General features: G+C 41.1%; 1 protein-coding gene across 2 annotated transcripts in view; it reads right to left on the bottom strand.

The window, feature by feature from the left end:
• PREX1 (phosphatidylinositol-3,4,5-trisphosphate dependent Rac exchange factor 1) overlaps nt 1-19877 on the bottom strand; it is a 145959-nt gene that overhangs the window by 30786 nt on the left and 95296 nt on the right. For both annotated transcript variants that reach the window (XM_088528698.1, XM_088528706.1), the window contains exons 10-16: nt 18948-19095; nt 15899-15999; nt 13000-13103; nt 12334-12383; nt 8087-8162; nt 4785-4857; nt 3409-3551 (exon numbers count right to left, since the gene is read on the bottom strand). In XM_088528698.1, the coding sequence (XP_088384824.1) occupies nt 3409-3551; nt 4785-4857; nt 8087-8162; nt 12334-12383; nt 13000-13103; nt 15899-15999; nt 18948-19095 (695 nt within the window). The remainder of the gene's footprint in view (nt 1-3408; nt 3552-4784; nt 4858-8086; nt 8163-12333; nt 12384-12999; nt 13104-15898; nt 16000-18947; nt 19096-19877) is intronic.

Here is a 19877-nt window from a genome sequence, read left to right as displayed (position 1 = left end):
TATAAAATAGTAATACTTTGCAATTCCACAGCTGAACACCGTTCATCCCTAAGGAGCCCAAAGCAATTAACTTACTGGCCATGTGTAAGAATTATTTCTGTGCCCCTGAAATGCAGTGGGCTTTTGAATGTAAGGCAGCAGCTGTTTAATCTTGAACAACCACCACATTAAAAAATGAAACCATATGAGAAATAAGCTTGTATAATCAAAACCGGAGGGCAAATGTAGTGCGAACATATTCAAAGAGAATTTGGAAAAGAGCTGGGGAATGCGGAGGGAGAGGAGAAGAAAATCTAGCAAAGAACTGTTTATTACACCTGTATATCTTAGATTCATAAAGCATTCTGGCATGTGAGTCATGATGCCAACCTGTTAGCCCTTCTCCCCTTCCCCATGTGAGTCACAAAATGCACGTGGTGTGGGAACGCTCAACATCCATGGCAGATTTCCAGGAGAAGGAAGATGACAGAGACATGAAGTAACCTGGTCTCGTGCCAGCCGGTCCTCAGCGGCAGGACGGCTCCCGGCATCGCGCCCGTCCTGCTTGTGGCCGTGCTGATGCCAGGAGAGCAAGGGCCAAACACAGAGCCTGGTGTGTGCTCTGCCCACGGCGTCGCGGAGCGTCCCCAGCGCACGGACACCGGGAGCCCTGTGCCAGGGAAGGGGCTGAGCGAGGCAGGGCCACCCCAGCGCCCTCCGAGCGCTCGGGCTCCGCGGGCAGAGGCTGCCACCTCGGCCGGGAATCGTGGGGGCATCAGAGCAGAGACCGGCAGGAAGGAAACCCCTTCTTGGATATCAGATAAACAACATACTACAGTCTCTGAAAGACTCTGTACGTACTAAACCTCTTACAGGACCTTCCTGAAGGCCCATCTCTACAGGCAACTTTATCTGATCTTCATTTCCAAAATACCAGTTTTAACCGTGCTGTGGTAGGCCTCGCCTAAGAAGCAGAGGTGCTGATCACAACAGCACACCACGGGAACCACATCACGACGCCTGAAGTCAATCCAAAAGCCAAACTCTTGAACTATGCAAAAAACTTCGTATGTTCTTTTCAGTTTACCAAGATTTAGGCCCCTCAATATGAAACAATTGCAGAAAAAAAAAAGTATTTTACTTTGAAGTGGATTTTTGCAAACTGAAAGCATTTTTTTGCTTGGTGCTTCTCATTTATATTTGCCAAAGCTTTTTGGTTTTTTGCAAGCTCTCCTGTGACAGAGCAAAGTCAGATGAGCAGGTGGGTTTGTTCCATTAAAGCACGAGGATTTCATAACAGAAGAAAAGCAGGTTTCAAAGGCGTGCTGAGGAATTCCATTAAACTTCCTATGCTGGGACCTGGGGATGAGGAGGATCGATGCCCTATTACAACCGTGAAAGGCAAGACACCCCCAGGAGTCCAGCTGCTTGTAATTGCTAAATGCAGAACAAAAAAGAAGCCTGGCACAAACAAGTTTGTAGATAAGTGCAATGCATTTACTGTACTGCTATTTGTGGGATCATCTTTCAAGTATTCTGGGGACTCCTCATTTATTTGGGAAGATGAGAGCAGGTCAGAACGTCAGTGTGGTTCCTGTCCATTGGTAAAAACCCTGCGCTCCTCAGGTGGGACATTGGTTTATTCAGCACGTGCTGTTCATTTCATTCTGTTTTCCTTTTGAGAAGTGTCTGCATTTGCACAAGTTTTATGTTTTGCTAGTACAGTGAGACACAGAGGCTGACATGCTTCAGAAGAATAACAACAGCAATATCAAAATTACTGTTGTTCTTACTATTTCAGCTACCAAATGATGGAGTGACTGAAAGGATCTATCAGGCACTATGATTAATCACTAGTAAATGGTCCATGTGGATGATTTTCTATTTGCTCAAGAAGCTACAGTTTGCTCAGTCTCTTTAGTGAATACTAATAAACAACCATTATATTTACAGAAAGTAGAATCAAACAACTTCAAATAAACCCCTCCCTTCAGAGGTAACATAGTATTGCTGGCTTTTGGCATGTTCCTATTAACCGCAATGCCTGAGGAAACAGAAAAAAATGGAAGAAACACAGCTAGTTAATTTGTTTCCTCTAGCTGCCTTGCTAAGAAGGAAAATTAAATATACCTGAATAATGACAGTTCATACCACTTTACCTGAAAGTGATCTCTAAGTGCTTTGCAAATTGCAGGAAAAAGGAAAAAAAACACACACACAATATTAGGTGCTTCAGAGAGGAGTAAATTGATTCTTTTAACTGCCTCCCTTCATCCAACAACTTTTCAAGAGGATAAATATATTAGCCTGACACCCCAACCTCTGTCCCTGAATGCATACACAGGGAGTTGTGAGAGTTCCTGGTGCTTTAGCCAGCACTTCTGGCCATCGAGACAAACACAAATCGGTCTCCCTGGGGACAAAGCAGCAGTGAGAGAGTGAAGTTTCTGTGAACCACAGGGAAAATTTTCCCATATAATGGACCTCTGGATCTTCTCCAGCAATTCTGCTTTTGTTTTTTCCTGACCCAAGCTTTCATCCAGCTCTTGCTTTCTGCCAGTGTTCAAAGGGAGAAAAAGATCGGCCTGGAGCCCTGGCATTAAACAAGGCTCTCGGAACAAAGCGCCCGGAGCGGCGCGGCGGCCGAAACAAACGGCCCTGGAACAAGCACAGGGCAAAGAGGCCGTGATGGGATTTAGTGGAGTTGGAATCGGCTGATAACAGTAACGAATGAACATACAGAACAATTTTGCCTGGAAAATTGTTTCTATACATGGGATAAGGATGGATCCTTGATCCAGCTATGCAGGGCCTATTTTGTATCACTTGGATAATGATGTCCTGAAAGATGTGTGTGCTGGTGAGTCACTTGACTCATCTGAATCTACTTCCCATGTTAAACATGTTCAAACTGTGTTTAAATTGCCATCAGACCCTGCCAAGACAGTAGTGCACAGCACCTCCTCCTCCACGATGCTGATGCTGGGATGCCCGTTCAGGGAACTCGGCACACGTGGTGCCTGCTGAGACAACATCCCTGGCTCCCAGCTCACTTCCAGGCTCTTTTTCTCTCACAGGCTTCATGGGAAGAGAAAGAGACTGGGCAAAATGGGCCTATTTTGAGTCTCTTCTTTTCTTAAGATGTGCCAGAAATAGGCAGATACTTGAATGATGCACTGGAATGTGTGTGATACTGAGCAGTAGACCCAGTGCCTCCAGGTAGGTCTGGTCCCACGGTGGAGAAGGGAGCAACTTACAGACTGCAGCTACACAAGTTGCAGGTCCACAGCAAGGCAGCTCGAGAACGAGCAGTGCTGCAGCGAAGGGAAGTCTAGCTACAGCTGTAATTCTCTCATTTTAATTCTCCTCTATCATAATTTTAATTTTCATTTCACAGAAACGTAGGTATTACATTAACATATTTCTTACCAGTAGGCTCTTTCCTAGGATGTTTTCCACAAGCTTGAAGTCATTACGTAATTGTTTGCTCTTGGAACTGGTACCTTCCATCTCCTCATCAGCATAAAAGCGGAAATATAAGGATTCATCCTTAAATTCACTCTTCTCTAGCACTGGAAACAATGCATTTACACAGAGAAGGAGAGAGGGAAACAAACAAAAAAGTGAAGTTATTTCCTCTTTTGTTGCAGAATCAAAACCAGATACATCCCATTTGGCCAGCCATTCTGCTTGATATTTTTAAGGTACTACAGTATTTAAGGTCACACCTTCCTTCATGTTGCACAGTGGCTCATGGAATAAGATTTGACTTCCCCAGCATATAAAATATGAAAGATACTTTTGCAAGAAAGATGCTACATATTGTTATCCTCTCCACCATATCAAAAGCATTATGGTGAAACCAGAAAAGGAACAAAGAGGGATAAAAAGGCTGAATAAAGGAAAAAGAACAAATAAGACTATGCTTTGCTATATCTGCAGAGGGAATTAAACCTGAAACCTGGGCGGGAAATAAGATCTATAAAATTCTGGAAACATGGCAAAGTTCTTTAGCATGTTTTCAAATACTGGAACTGAGGACATAAAATGAAACCAGCTAGTTACAATTTTGAAACTTGAGGAATTGCCTCTTTATTCAAGATACACTTAGCTGTGGAAACCCTAACCACAGGATGCTGTGGATGCAAGAAGTGTTTTCAAAGAGAAAACACATTATTTAAAGAAAATCGATTATTCCTACATTCTTATCACCAAGGTCTATGCAAATTTATAATAGTCTTTTCTTAGAAAAAAATCTAAACATGGAGAATAAATATTATTTATGACTAGCATTGGCCAATTCCTTGGACAAATGCACTCATCTTTAGGAGTCTATGTCTGATTTTAAACTGATACAGATGTAGTTTGTTTGCTTCACTAGTTTAGTGGCAGCAGTGGGGGGGTGATGTTTAGCTCAGCAATTTGGCACTAAAATTTTGAAAACCTTAGGGTTCAGCACAGAGCATCATGCTTGTTGTCCAAGCAGCAGGAATGAGACTAAGAGCGTAGTTCCCTCTTTCCTCTTTTCCACTGCTCAGCCTAGCATTAGAAGATTGAGCCTCACGTATCTGAGACTACTTGGGTGACATTTCAGGCTTGTGCATTGGTCTGGTGGCCCAGGCTCAGGCATTTTGCTTAATTTCAAAGATGGCTTTTTAGAAAGACTTGCTTGGATGTCTGCAGTTGTCTACACGTCAGTGTATGTGGCACAGCCTATAGAAAAGGGGTTTTCAGACACTGTCAGTTAATCTGACTGAGGTAAGAGTTCCATTAACTGCGTGTGGGAAGAGATTTTGATGCGTTACCGTGATGCATGAAGCCGTTATTGCAGAGTCCAACACCCAGCGCGACGGCTTCCTCCCGGGTCTGACAATCTCCCTGGAAACAGGAGGATAAATATTACACCTCAGACTACTTCCGAAATTAAATTATTTCTCCTCCCTGCAACAAGGTTAGTGACTCTGAAAGTAGCAGAATGATCTCTGTAGGGAGCAATAGCAAGCAATTAAAATAGTCCCCCCAACCCAATCCCATTCATTCATGTATGTGTGTGTGTATATATAGATATATGTATTCATCTGTCTATACACACACACACACCTTTTCCTCCTACAAGAAATGGGAAGACAAAGACCAAGGTTCTGGAAGGCGGCTGTTTAACCCACAAAGAGATATAACATTACCTTAATGCAAAGACTTTTTATTTGCAATCTTAGAGTCTGACTTTAGGACCCATTAGACACAGACAAAAAAAAGCCTAATTCTTAGAGAGAGTGGTTGAGAGATCTTATCCACATTCAACCCAAGGGAGAAAAACCCCGATATAAAACCAGTGCATGTGAACTCTAAATGCCAGGCTGGTGAGAACTGCAGTGACACCCTATTTTCCTGCACAACAGACCAACTAACAAATGATGCAGTTGTACCAGAAGCCTTGAGGGCAGTATTTCAAAACAGGTACCAAACAGCAGCATTAGATTTTGCATCTACACCTTCTTTAAGCACAAGGAATGACCCATTTTCTCCATGCATCTATTTCCCTGTAGCCACAGGTAAAGACTTTTACAAATGTGCTGGCTGTATTTTTTTTAAGCAAACAGATGCATTCAGAGGAGCACTGACAAGTACCACCAGGAAGCACAGGTCTTTCCCGGATGAGAGATACTGCAGAGCAGTGAGTTAGTTGCTGCAGTGCAAGAACATCTGCCTGGCAGTCCCCCAAAGGACACAGCAGAACCTGGGCTCTCCGAGCTCCCCAAGAGCAGCTGCTCTGCCCATTCCAGCAACTTACTCCCCTCCTACGGGATGAGAAGCTGTATCCCACAGAAGTGTTACGATTCCTCTCTCTTCCCCTCTCCATTTGGAGGATGTGGCTATGTGTGCTGAGCTTGCTCCAAGCAATCCAGCTCGCAGACCAAGCGTCCTCTCGTCTTGGTCGTGGGACGTGGGCTCAGGTACATATTTCTCTTCACCCCCATACCTACAGCTTTGTTTTCGTGTCTGATGCACGACACGGCTGAGACACGCCATGAAAACAGCCGTTGTGAGGAGTTAGAGAAAATAAAAAAAGAAATCAAGCAAGCTCGGCACTAAATCTCCTGAACACGAGGTAATGCCTTGACCACCTCTCTCACGTGCGAGGACTCCCTGGCCCAGGATGGCCCCGGACGTGGCAATAAACCCCGGGCAGAGACGCGCAGAGCCCCAGCCCACGGCACAGCTGATAGAGCAGCTCTTAATGCCCATCCAGGCCAAACTCAGCACGCGCAACACATGGGAGATAACAACATCTATCACCTTTAAAGACAACCATTCGCATGTACAGAAGCTTAAACCTTAATTAGCATCCAATTTATCTTTTGGCAGAGAATTTTGTAACAATATTCGGGGTATGAAATACAGTTAATATCATATCCTTGAATAAAGGAGTCCCTGATCTTCCACACTGTTCTGTCTTGTGAATATTTGTAAAGGTTAAGGAAATGAAAAACAGCTTTCTTATTAGCAACGGGTCCCATTAGAATTTATATTTTAAATTGCAAATAGCAATCAGAGACTCCATCCTTCAAAATAGCCATCCTTGTGTCATTAAATCTAACAGTCCTCATTTTTTGGACATCATTTCCGAATGAAAATTATGATGGATATCAGTTGTCAGAAACAGGAAAAAAATATATATCCCAGCAATTTTCAGTAACTTGTGTAGTTACCGAATCAGACACCAACCATCAGCAAAATGTTCAAAAATAGATGCCTAAATTTCAACTGACAAGTTGATATTTGAGCAGTTTTTAAAAAATGCACTGCTTTGCAAAAACATTCAACAGCTTCCACTGCAATCTGCTCTTAGGTAGCAGAGTCAGAGCACGAGTGGTAGCTCTAGTCCAATCTGGGACAAAAGCTTCAAGCACCCCCCCACACACAAATTACTTCTTATAAGGATTTATAAGCAAAAATTGATTTAGCCACGTATGCAGGATTTTGTGTGAGTCCTAGACAGTGATTTAAATGTTTAACAATGTTCCCCTTTAACTAAACACAGAAGCATTTTCCCTTGATGTTACATCTGTATACACATACACACATACATGAAATTCAGTATATATTCCCCTAAATCTCCACTTCTGCCCTTTAGGACAATCTAGTTCAAACCTAATGTAAAGGAAAGTTCAGTGAACAGGAAAACCAAAGCCTGGATTAACATAGCAGAATGAAGAGGGATGGAAACAAACTACCAGACCTAGAGACAGTCTTTGCTTTGCCATCTGAGTCCTTCTACTGCCTACAGCACTATGTTCAACTATTGTAATGGCCAGATTAGCCTGATTACATCTCTCCTCTTTGGCCAAGACAGACATTTTTTATCTCAGGTTTCCATGAATAGGAACCTATTAAACATGTTAGCCCTCCTCCCTACTCTTAATAAGACAGCAATCGACTGCTCCAGCCTCATTCAGCTCTTTAGCAACAGAGTACCTGAAATCTCATCTACCTTATTAATGTAGAAAGATGTCAAATGCAATTGCAGGAAACATTTCTGAAGGACAACATCCCTGGCTGCCAGGGCCTGATCCTCATTCACCCCTTATGTCAATCTGACAGTGCACATGTGCTTAATATGATTGCAGAGCTCACCATCATTTAGGATGAAACAGAATGTTAGATTGCTTTAGACCATCAATGCTAGGTTTTAAATTCTCCAAGTTACATTCTCTTCTCAGTAATCACAAGATAAATATGGAGCAACTGCAATTTCAGGGGAGAACAGTGAAGATTTGGTCTAAAACTCTAATTCTTTGGTGAAATTGCACCATGTGTATCGTAGCTTAAATAAGATCAACATTGCTTTGAGTGTCTTCACAAAATTACAGGAAATAGGAATGGAAAAGATCTCTGAGGACATCCAGTTCATCACTCCTAGGGTTAATGCAGGATTTTTTCTTTTATGCTGCCAACTCCTGAGTTTTCACCAAATGAACAATAACAGAAAACATGAATATCTGAATACATTTAATCATGTTGTACTAACTCTGTTTCACTTACTTTTAAATGGAAGTAAAAATTTAAGCTATATGTCAAGGGCAGAAGCATGTTAAAATCTTCTTACCTGCACAATGAGCCAATCCACTAGTTTACTGGCAGGGATTACTGATTTGTAGGTCTTTAGATGGTAGTCACGGTCTCTAGGAAAGAGAATTCAGGGAACATCAGTACATGAAGGCAAACATTTCTTTTAGACTCTAAACCTAAACACACACTTGTGGCCTAAGTCAATGACAGAAGATCAGTATTATTTCAAATTTCTCTAGCTATTGCATTAAGCCATCTTCAACGAGCAGAATATCACTAAGTGGTACATTCTTTCCACGATTGCACTGAGCTTCTTGAACTCAGCTTAGTTTCCTGCCACCACGACTCTGTTTGGAAACAGCCTTCTCCTGGCTGAAAGTCATCTTCAGTGCAAGACTGCAATTTTGCAATCATGCATTCATGCCCAGTTTACATATTCTGGCTCACAGCCAAACACAGTCAGCTTAAATAGTTCTCTAATATTTACCCCTCAACACACTCATAGACAGTCACCTTACATTTGCCTTTGGCCCTCTTTTTGTCAGCCTCGGTAAATCAAGTGCCTTTTAGCCTATGCAGTCATGAGACTCTCCTGATTCTCTGTTTGTATTTTACTTCCTTCAGCAGGATATCACAGAGCAGCCAGACACACACAGATCACAGTGTTCTCTTCTGGTATAAGACAATTTCAGCCTTTGCAAATTAAAAAGTAGATGTGTTGACATTTAGCTCTTGTAACACAACTCATCCCTTGTTGAGGGCACCACTGTTCCTGAAATCATGAAAAAACTCTTGTGGCAACTTGCTGCATTTTGCAGGTTTCCTCCATTCCTCTTTTCAGGACATGGAGATAGTTGATGTTTTTAGTCCCTTACCAACTATGTTTATATCAAAATTCCTTAAAGTAAGAGGATTATGGGGCTCAGGACACTGGCTCGAACACCTCTCACCTCCGGGTCATCGCATTTAATCCAGCTCATGAGTGTAGGAAAAGTTCTTTCCATTTGAAGGCTGTTGGTTGGCCTACATGAAGAAAGTTGGGTGGTCTTGATCCAGTTCCTAGTTCCACATCACAAAAGGTATGACCACAATTAATTTGCATCAATTGGCTCCCTCTCTTTGAGAGTCTCAGTTGAGAGGCCAAATGCTGAATGGGCAACGGAGAATTAATTCCTCTCTCACCCCTGGACGTGGTCCACTATTTCAAGCTCGAGCTCCATGGGCCTGACTGAGGAGAGACTCTTTCACAGCCCCTGGAACTGCTTCACAGCCTGGTTGTATCTGTTTTGCAGCTCAAAAGAAGATTTTAGTCTTTGGTTCTGCCAAATCAACCTCTTTCATTCATATCACACCATTTTCTATTCTTTCTTCCAAAAAACTAAAATCAAACAACTATCTAAAATTCCTCCTACCCATGTTTTCCTTACACTGATCATCTACTGATACAAATATGCTATGACTGGCAATTTTGTAAATAAGCAGAGCAGAAATGCCTGTGTGTTTGCATAACTCAGGGTGTGAAAAATTAGAAAGGGAAAGAGGACTTCCAAAACTTAAAAGAAATCATGACAGCATTTCCAGAAATATGTATCCTCAGAACAAAAGCTTTCCTCACAGCACTTAAGACACATTTTTCAGCTTGTCTTCCAGTAATGTGCTAAGCCCAGCAGTAAACTGGACATTCTCTGGACAATTTTCCCTTACACACTATTATCACGAGAAAATGTGTTTTCGAAATGTCAGAACAATAAAGGAAAGTATTAAAATATAGAGTATGGAAAGTATTAAAATATAGAGTACTAATGAGTAGGGGTTTCCAGATTCTGAGAAGCAACTCCCAGCATTTTAACAGGCTTACTGACAATAGAGTTAGAGCTTTGAATAAGCTAATATTTCACTGGCATTTAGATCTTGGTCCAAGGCCCAGTCTTTCACTGCTTGTGTTTAAATGCTTGTCAGGATGAATATTTCAACATTAACTCACTGACTTTTGCCCCATTTTAAGCTATGGAGAAGTAACCATAAAGTGTTATCTAGGTCCATGAGCTGCTTGGTGAATAGTCAAATATGAATGTGGGAATCTCCTGCAGAACCTGACTACAAAAATCACGTTCTTCATTTGCTCTCTGTCATCTACACACTGAAGCACTGTCCATTACACATGTTATGAGGAGTAAGTTCTCCCACACTCATAACTTTCACCTGGAGTAGATGAGACGTGTTCAGAACCTTCTCTACATTCACTGCTCTATACATTTTACTTTTTTATGAATCGTTCGCCAAAGTAATATGCTTTGTTGCTGGGGGAAGGATAGCATCCCAACTGCCCTCAAAGGACATAAATGTCAGGGTTTATTTTAAGAAAATTTTGAAGGGCAAATGTTACTTGCAAACTCCCAAGTTTCCAGGGAAGAGAACCAAGCAAGGATGTAAACAAAACAAGCAAATCATGTACTTTATAATTCTTCCAAATCATGTTAGTACATGCAGCAGGTACTTGAAGCAGTTTTCCTACTTTTTTGGAAGGAAAGTTGCTCAATGAAAAGCACATTTTATTGACCTTGCTAGCATGATTGCAGGGATCAGCACTCTGAAGAACAGCGGTGTACAGAGTAGAAAGTAAATAGGCTTAGCAGAACAGACTGACACTTAAAAGCTGCCTCCAGAAACATGTTAGGCTTGTCCAATGCAAAAAGACACCATGAGAAGACATGAAAGGATGAGATTCTGGGAGATTCGGGTCTCTCGTGGGGAAGTGAAAGGAAGGGCAAGCAGAAAAAGTCAATGACCGTTAAAGCTTGAACATATCTGTTAAAGCTTCAACATACATATCTATCTGAAAGGATACTAAAACTTCCGAGAGTTTGAAATTTTTCGTTGATCATACACAGTTTAGATTCAGGCTGTCAATAACACAAATTAATCCCAATAGAGAATCTCAGTTGAAGAATCTTCCTATTACAAAAACAGCACATTGATAAAATGCCACAAGACAGGCTTGTGGTAGTTATTTTCTCCTTGCCAATCCCTAAAGCTCAAGTCTACATTCCACAGTCTGTGGGTACCCTGCGGTCAGAGACAATTTTTCAGCTTCATTTACAATTATTTCTACTTTGCATGTGAATTACTGCCCTAGGAGATGAAATGCACATGTGCAAATACATATGCATATACATCACTATTTTGCCTACCCAGAGCTGCATCACCTTCTTCTGCTCTCTCCTTACCGTTTGGGCTGAGATCTGCAGTACTGCAGAATGGCCATAAATAAATAAATAAATAAATAAATAAAATGCCACCAATAACACACAGTGCTCTAATTAGGCAGATTAATGATTGATGAACGGTACCTATCTTTGCAGCTATTTTTAGCATGACAATAGCAACTCTTTCTCAGTGAAAGATCTGTTGTACAACTCAGAGGTCATACAACAAGAGGGCACCTTTGCTGAATTGGGGTATCCAGCCATGCCCACCTGAGGATTTCTCTTTTCTTCTTTCCAGTTTTTCTGTCTGTTACAATGAAGAGAGAAAATACGCAATTCTCAAGCATGGGTAGCTAAGCAGAACACCCATGTAGCTCAGGCTGGCTTCTGTCACAGGCCAGAAATATTCATCTGATGTCACAGCAAGACAACAACATCTGAAAATCATCTCCTGGGGTCTGGGAAGATAGTTAACCAGTGCCCACAGATTAGCCCTACTCTTTAGCACTTATTTACACAAGCCAAGTTCTGAAGAGTCCATCCAAAATATGCAGGTTTTTTTTTCAAGTTACAGCCTCAGGTTGTGTTCCACTTCAAACTGGTTTTTGTTCATCTGGAGTTCTCTGAACGAAAGAATCCCAGCATCACGTTGGCATCTGTTTACATCACTTTAACATCTGTCTACATTTTCCATAGCCCAAATAATACAGCAGCTACAACTGCACTACACAGTCTGCCCTCAATCAGTAGTCACTGATTCACTGCACTCATTTAATTTACAGAAAATGCCAGGGTAATCAAATAAACTTGTGCCACGCTATCTGCTCTTGTGCACTGACAGAAGGGGCTAGCTGCAGGAAGACCATGAAACCAGCCCTCCACACTTCCAGGACACAGTTCCAGCATTCCCCAGCAGAAATACAACTACAGATTCAAACACTGGAGATAGAGAAGCGAAAGAGCCAAGCAAATGTTTTTTGCAGGTCATAAGCAGAAAGAAGAAAGATTTCAACAGTAACATGGTGTCCCTTTAGCAAAGCTAGATGACATACACAGGGGATCATAAAGATGAACTTACTTCACCACTGGAGTGTATAGACAGTGTAGTCGACAGTAAAGCCTCACACCCTGAAAGAGGAAAGATACATGGTATTATTGACCTTTTCTTTTCAAAAATAATAAAATAAAACACTGACTAACCAAAGCTAGCTGGACACCTCCAGAAACTGAAAAATCTCTTCTTTTATCTTTAATCTCTTCCTTTCCAACATTTTCTCTATTCATCCTTCCTCACAGCCTATGAACTAATGTGCATAAGGAGGAGTCCGGTTTATTAAACAGTATATGCACAGATATGGGATCAACAGAACTCATCTGACAAATACAATTATGAGGAACTGTAGTTAAATATTGATCTTTACTATCTGCTTAAGCCATCATGACCAGATCTGCAACAGACTTAAGCATGTTATGGTCAACTGTTTCCTTTTAAGACCTTTTGTTACTATGTTGGGATTGTAACCAGTAATCTGGGTGCACTCACAAGCACACTGATATTTTTGCAAAGCTCAACTGCTTCTCTCTAGAGTAAAGGTCTCCCACAGCTTTAGGATGAATAGCTTAATAAAACAAAAGTAAAAAGCTGTCGACATCTCCTATACAAAAGGTCACTAATATTTAGAGAAAACTCATTTCTAGGTTATTATGCAAACTATTAGGTTCAGCTAAAACCAGTAACACAAACCTTGGACATGATGTCTTCCAACTCACTTCTTGGCTTGTAGGTTCCATCATCATAGCGAAATCTGTACATCACCTGCTCATTCTTAAACTGGTGCTTATCTGAAACTAAAACAACCATACAGTAACTAAAACCAGTCCTTTTTCCCCAGCATGTCCTTCAGTTGGCCATATATAGTTCTACACCTAAAAATTGGCTGATTTCTGAAGAAAGCTCTCAGCTCTTCAAATTCTCCATATGCACGCACTGAAATGCATATTTCTGAATGGCTCCACCAACACAAACTGTTTTCTAAATCTCCAATAAACGCGGACATTTCTTCCTTTTGCACCAGATTCAGGTCATTTACGTTTTTGGAAGCAGCATTAGTGAAGATATTCTGACTTTCTCCAAAGTGTTTTGAATCAAATGCCTCCAAAATATCAATTATCTCAATGCTAATGCTGTTTGCACAGCTCACTACAGCTCTGCAATTCCATAAGCACAGAGCTGTGCAGCGGGGTGAACTGCAGCTGTCAGAGGTATATGCAAGAACCCTTGTAGAAATATAATACTCAGTTGCTCTTAAAATTAAACAGTACTTTCAAGAGATTGCCTCTTTTTTGGCAGAGTAGCTGCTCTACAGTAGTACAGTTAAAATCTTGCTATATACTAATAGGTTTTAAAGGCAAATACATAAAAGATACTTTGTGTGATAAGCAACACCTTCAAAAGGAGCATTGGTCCAAATCAGCAGCGTGTTGAATTCATATACAATTTCATATAGATTTTTCCCATGGGTCAAATTGGGGTTGAAGTCCATTTGCAATTATAAATAAGTTTATCCTGTCTCTGCTCAAATGTGAACCATTTTAAGAGAACATACAGGAGGGAAACCCTCATATTGAAGGTAGCAATTACTAATTGGCAGAAATTATTTGTTTGCAAGTAAGTGGTAGTTTAATTGATAGGTGCCAGTGAGTGTTCAAATTTGAAGTAAGCAGTAATGCATTTTTCGGATACCAAAAAAATAGTATAGAAATGGCACTGGGCACAGATTAATTTCATGGAGGGCAGCTTATGACTAAACAGAGAAATGAAGGAGGGTTTCAGGAAAACAGCAGTCAAAGCAGACGACAGACGAGGCACAGTAACCTCCTCGTCTGTGAATATTATAATGAAAATTCCTCCTGCTTTTGGTGATGTTTTCCTAATTTCAGACTGTAAAATAAAATGTGCAGGATCAAGTGCATATCCTTTTGTATACGGTGGAATTTGCAGGCCGTGCTAGCTATTGATGTTTTTGGGAGTCTGCATGCTCTGGGTTTTGCATTTCTAAATCCAGCTGAGAGCCAGGTCTGCAGAAAGTGCCTGTTGGTCTTCTGTGCCTGGCACATAGCAGATCAGGTTCTGATCACTTGTGCTGTCTGTGACGGGCACCAGGACTTACACAACAGCAGTTCCAGATAAAAGAGCCAAAATTAAAAGAGACTCAGAGGAAAGGGAATGATAAAATGGACAGAGCTCAGCACTCTGTCACTGAGCAATCTTCTTTGGCCCTTCTCCTCAAGCAGGCTGAGAGCTCAGCACTTTTCATCTGACAGTAATGTTATGCCAAGTGAAAACAAAAGATAAAATATATTGCCTAATGTAGAGTCGAGGTAATGGCTTCATTAAAGTTCATTCATTATGCACTGGTTTTACATTCTTGCTACATAATGAGACACTATTCTTTTCTAATCATTTACCAAAGTTTAAAGGGATATTTCCTTTACTAAATTCAGAGTTGCAAACACTCTCTAATGTATAGGAATAAAAGTCATTGGAGACAGTGGCCAGGAGCTCTATGTAAAAGCAGTGTTAAAACCAAATCATATGTATCTTGTTCAGGGTGTTGGATGGGCAGTTTTCTCTCAAGTGTAAATTTGTATTTGGAGAAAAAGGACACTGATTACACAGTCAAAGGATGAAGTTATGGCAGGATCAAGAGTCGTGATGGAATAACAAGTCTCTCAAGAGCTTTATGCACTGCAGGTGCATATGCACACATTCAAGATGTGGGCAAACAAAGGTGTGAGTGCAAAGAGCATTCTTTGTACAAAGGGGGCCACAGTGCTTAAGATCTCTAAAGCCACAATTATGGCCAACTACTCAAAAGTGTTCAAGGTATTTGAGCTGACATATAGAGCCTGACACAAACGTGATGTGATGATGTGATATGCCTCTCCCTGTACACTTTGCAAAACTAGAGTCTTATTTTGTCACCTAAATAAACACCAAGTTCTTTCCAGTTTCTGAGACTTCAAAGCCTGAACATGCCTGACAGTGTCTTGGTACTTGAGGGTGGAAATATACGTGCATAAAGGATTATGGAGCTGCTAACATTAGCAGCAAGAGTGATTTCTCCGTGTTTTAGTTAAGCAAAGATAACACAGTATTCCTTAACAGTGTTATTGTCACCTGGAAGACAAGTTTGTGGAGCTGCGACGCCAAAAGATCAAAGCAATACTAGCCTAATTAAATGGTTCCTTTATTTAAATCTGCTCCCAAGAGATTGTAAGGAAATGTAGATCATTGGTGACTTAAGATCCATAAGGCTTATTGCTTTGATGTGCATTTTGCAGCTAAATTCACCTGCAAGTTAAAGCACACAAAGTGCAATGAATGTACACTTGCCTGTGTGCAAGTGTTGCAAAGAAATCAAGCTACCACAGGCATAAATGCCTCCAGAATACCCAGTGAGTTCCCTTTTCATGACATAGATATGCTCATTCTCATTAATACCGAAGTCATTAAACACTTTGAAGATCTGATGGGGACAGAAAAGCATTTGAAAACCACGTAAACAGCTGCAGTCATTTTGCACCCTCGTATCCAGGGCATTACTGAAATCTGGCATCTCTTTATGACAGGGAGCACTCACCATGATGAATAATGCCATTTTCCAGCAGGGCCTGTCCCAGGTTGACCCCCTCCTCTGGTTTGCTTATCTCTCCGATCTCTGTGAGCCAGGATACAAACTCGCTGCAAAGGGAAGCAGAACAGCAGCAATTAGCTTTTCCTCCCTGAAGGGACGCAGATACGCGGCTCTGCAAGCCATCAGTCATCCACAGGTGACTCTCTGCTTGAATTAAGTGCAAAAACAGTTACAAATTATGATACTTCTTCCAGGTGGATATATTTTGGAGGAATATAACCAACACTTGTGGAGGAAATACTCCGCATAATTCTCCTGTCTGGGACGTTTTTCTCTATTTCTTTTAGTTCCTCATAAAGCTGACACATAGAGGAAAAGAAGGCTTAGCTGGGTCTACAGAGGTGCTACATAGGCTTATTTTAATGAATAATCCAGACATCCAAAAGAGATCATGAGAGCAAGATTAACTGGTGCCCTTGAAAACAACAAATTGCACAAAAGCAGAAAGAGCTACTTCCATCCATACTATCCCTCCAAGCAATGTCAATGGCCTGAATTAATTACATATGTCTGTCTGTCTTCACCGGGTCTGACTTTTTTCCTCAGTAGTGCAAATGCATTGGCTTTAATAGAATCACACTAGGGCTTATGACAGAAGATTCAAATTTAACTGAATTCAAGCACAGAACAGCACAGGTCCCACTGACAGGTTAATTTAAGTAATTTACTGGAGCTGGTGCATGGCAGATACTTAAATGACGCTTGAGTTTATAGCCAAAGGCGCTAAGTCTCTCTGCACATGCAGCACAAAACAAAATCTCTCTGGTGAGGGGCAGTGCTGCACATACGGCAGGGAAAAATATCCAAAAAAGTACAGATATGCAGGATGCGAACTCAAATAAAAATAGCAGGTACAGAAAAAAAAGGACTTTACAAGCCTGATGAATGCAGCATTGCCAAAGCTCTAGGGGGATCTGATTTGTTTGCCAGGTTAATTAGGGATTATACTATTAATGTGTTAAATTCATAGAAAAGAATAAAAGGAATATTTGAAAGTAGAAAAACATATGGGAAATCTGAGTCCAATTAACCACTTGGTTATTTGCCAATGTGCTGAGGCTTGCTGCTTATCAAAACCAGCATCCATGCCTCCAATTGTGGGCTCTAAATGGAATATTTTTAGTCTCTTAATGTTTATCAGAGCTGACTCATCTAAGCTGTAGGTAGCATTTGTGTTTTGTCTTTAAAATAACAACAACAGCCACTTTAAGTGTGCCGAGAAGCTACTCTATAACTGTCATAGTGAAGAAAAAGCAGCAAAACCTATTCAGCTCTGCCAGGGGAATCCCATGGAAACAGCAGCTTTGTGAAAGCCCTCAAACCAGAGTACTGTAGCAGTGAGTCAGGCTTGTTATCTTCTAAGGAAAGCTTATTCTCAATTTCCCAGTAATTTCAAACATTTTTAGAATCATTTTCAGGCTAAAACATAACATATAAACTAAAGAGGGAGGAAAAGCAAGCCTGATGTTTCATTCCCATCACTGGTCACACAAGGCCATGTTACCGTTACGGAGCGCTCTGTCCCAGGCTGACCAAAGACCAGAGCTGTTCCGTGCCCAGGGCAGCCCTGCAGCTGCTCCTCACCAAGGGCAATGGGTCTATGAAGCACTTAAACCTTTGCCTCAAAGTGCAAGTTGAACTTGACCACTCGTTCTGCCCTCCTGCTCCTTTCAGGTCAATCTGCGTCCCCAGAGCTCACGGGAACATCAGAGTAAAGGAGTCTTCTTGAAGTCCGAAACTCAAAAGCTAAAAGGGGAAAATAACTGAATGCTGCTCCCTGAAGCTTCAGTGCTATAGTATTGTTTACTTAACAGCTACTTTAAAGATTTCTGTGGCATCTAATTCATGGGCAAAATGCTCACGGTCTTGTCCACCTGAGTTTTGAAAATACTTTCAAACTGAAACTATTGCCTCTTGCCCTTTCTTTGTGTCCCCCTGTGGACATTCAGGCTCTCCCTGCTCTGTAAGTGCTCATTAGGTAGCAGAAGGCTGCAATTAGAACCTGCTTCACCTCCTCTTCTCCAGGATAAACAGCTCCTTCAACCTCTCCTTGTATGGAGACACTAACCAAAACTGGATGCAGTCTCCTACGGACATCCACTAGACTAGAGGGAAATAGTTTTCTTCAGATAGAAGAAATACCACCAGTTTATGCTTTGAGACTGTCTTCTGTTAGGCAGAAAGGCAAAGCATCATTTCCATTCCTGGTACACACAAGGAATGCTGCATGCAGTAGAGACAGGAGGGGAGGGAAGGGAAATGAATGCACAATCTGCCTCTCGGAACTTTTTTGTCTTCCCACAGCTAATAATCCCAATCACAAACAGCTGAGGCAGAAAAGTCTTCTCAGGTCAACCCATGTGTCTCCCTGTGAGCCATGCAGGACATTCCCTAGGACAGCCCAGCTACTAATCTCTTCTTGAATGTCTCCTGTGATGATGATCTGGCCCCTCCATGGGGTCCCTTTTCATACCTGCCATTCTGAAGAGTTATTTTGTAAGGCTTTGCCTGAGGGGTTCTTTTTCTTCACTCCGTAAAGAAATCCCTACAGTTCTCATGGAGTCTCCTGATCACTTTCAATTGTATCTGTAGGACTGGCAAACACACACAAAAAAATCCTGAGCCTGGGACAACCCTGCTGGATTTAAGCATTACCTGGTAAGCATCTGCTAGTAAACAAAAGAGAAAGCAGGTTGGGCCACCTGAGCTTTTGGGAATATAAGTATTTTTTCTTACTTCTTTTGCTGATTTGAAACAGCTACTGTCAGTTAGTGTAGAAAAGAATGAGCTGTTATTGTACAGCCCGCGAACAGTGTGAAATAAAAAATTAAAAGATTAATTTTAACAAGCCACAGCTGAAATGGAGGTTATGGCCTTTCCAATTAATCTCCCCCAAAGCACATCTCATCTGCCCTCACAGTGCTGTCCCCAGAAAATCCAGAGTCCGTTCTTGTAATTGGTATGAAAAGGCCTTTTCAATTCAACTGCCACTTACTTGCCAAGAAAGCACTTGGGAACAGTACTCAGTTTTCTCCTCCTGTCCTTGATAAGGTTCACTTTCTTGCTCATCATCATTTGGTACAGCTTCTCTCCTTTCTCTGCAATCATGACGTACGCATCCCTCTCCATTCCCAGTTTCAAACCTGGAATATAATGTAGGAATTCTTTGGATAGTGCCCACTCAAATTCAAAAGCTGATGCCAAACAAAGTGCTAGAGTCACAAATGCTAGAGAGCACAAAATATATCACTGGCAAGTTTAGCACCAAGATGATGGGTTTTTTTACATTGTCCATGGAAATTACCAGCTAAAAAAAAAAAACAAGCAAACAAAAAAAATGCAACTCCAAACGTACGGTCCCGTCACATCACACAAAGTAGAATGGTCAACAAAACACAGACAAACAGGTTTTAAATAAATAAAGATAAATTGTATACCTTTTGAAACTGAATTCCTATTGCAATTTCACTCCTGATTCTTAAATAACTGCCTTCATAATATTTGTCCAAGGCAGCTAAATGCTTGACAGAGTATATGGCTTTTTGAGGATTCTAATACTCCAAGCAAAAAATACAGAACTGCTAAAATCAAATTCACATCCTTAAATACATCAAAGGTTGACAGGAACATTATTTTCTCATCCTTTCTTAATTAGCCTATTTACCAACACCCTTAGGCTAAAAAAATAAAGTTTGACAATTTGACAACCATGTTATCCAGTTAAATATAAGAGACACTAAATGGCTTAAGGAATGACAGATAATTGGATACAGAGAAATTTTCACCTCCACTTTTTATGAGCTTCCACATAGCCCATATTAACTGAAAGTTACAGTCAGGATGATTATCTGAAAAGAATAGATGCTTAAGTTACAATAACTATCATCACAACCATCATTTTCTGGCACTCCTCACACAGATTTGT

This window comes from Tinamus guttatus, unplaced genomic scaffold (genome assembly GCF_059628265.1).
Source record: "Tinamus guttatus ecotype Peru unplaced genomic scaffold, ASM5962826v1 Tinamus_guttatus_pri_ptg000027l, whole genome shotgun sequence".
Classification (NCBI taxonomy): domain Eukaryota; kingdom Metazoa; phylum Chordata; class Aves; order Tinamiformes; family Tinamidae; genus Tinamus; species Tinamus guttatus.
This window is presented reverse-complemented; position numbering and strand designations above follow the sequence as displayed.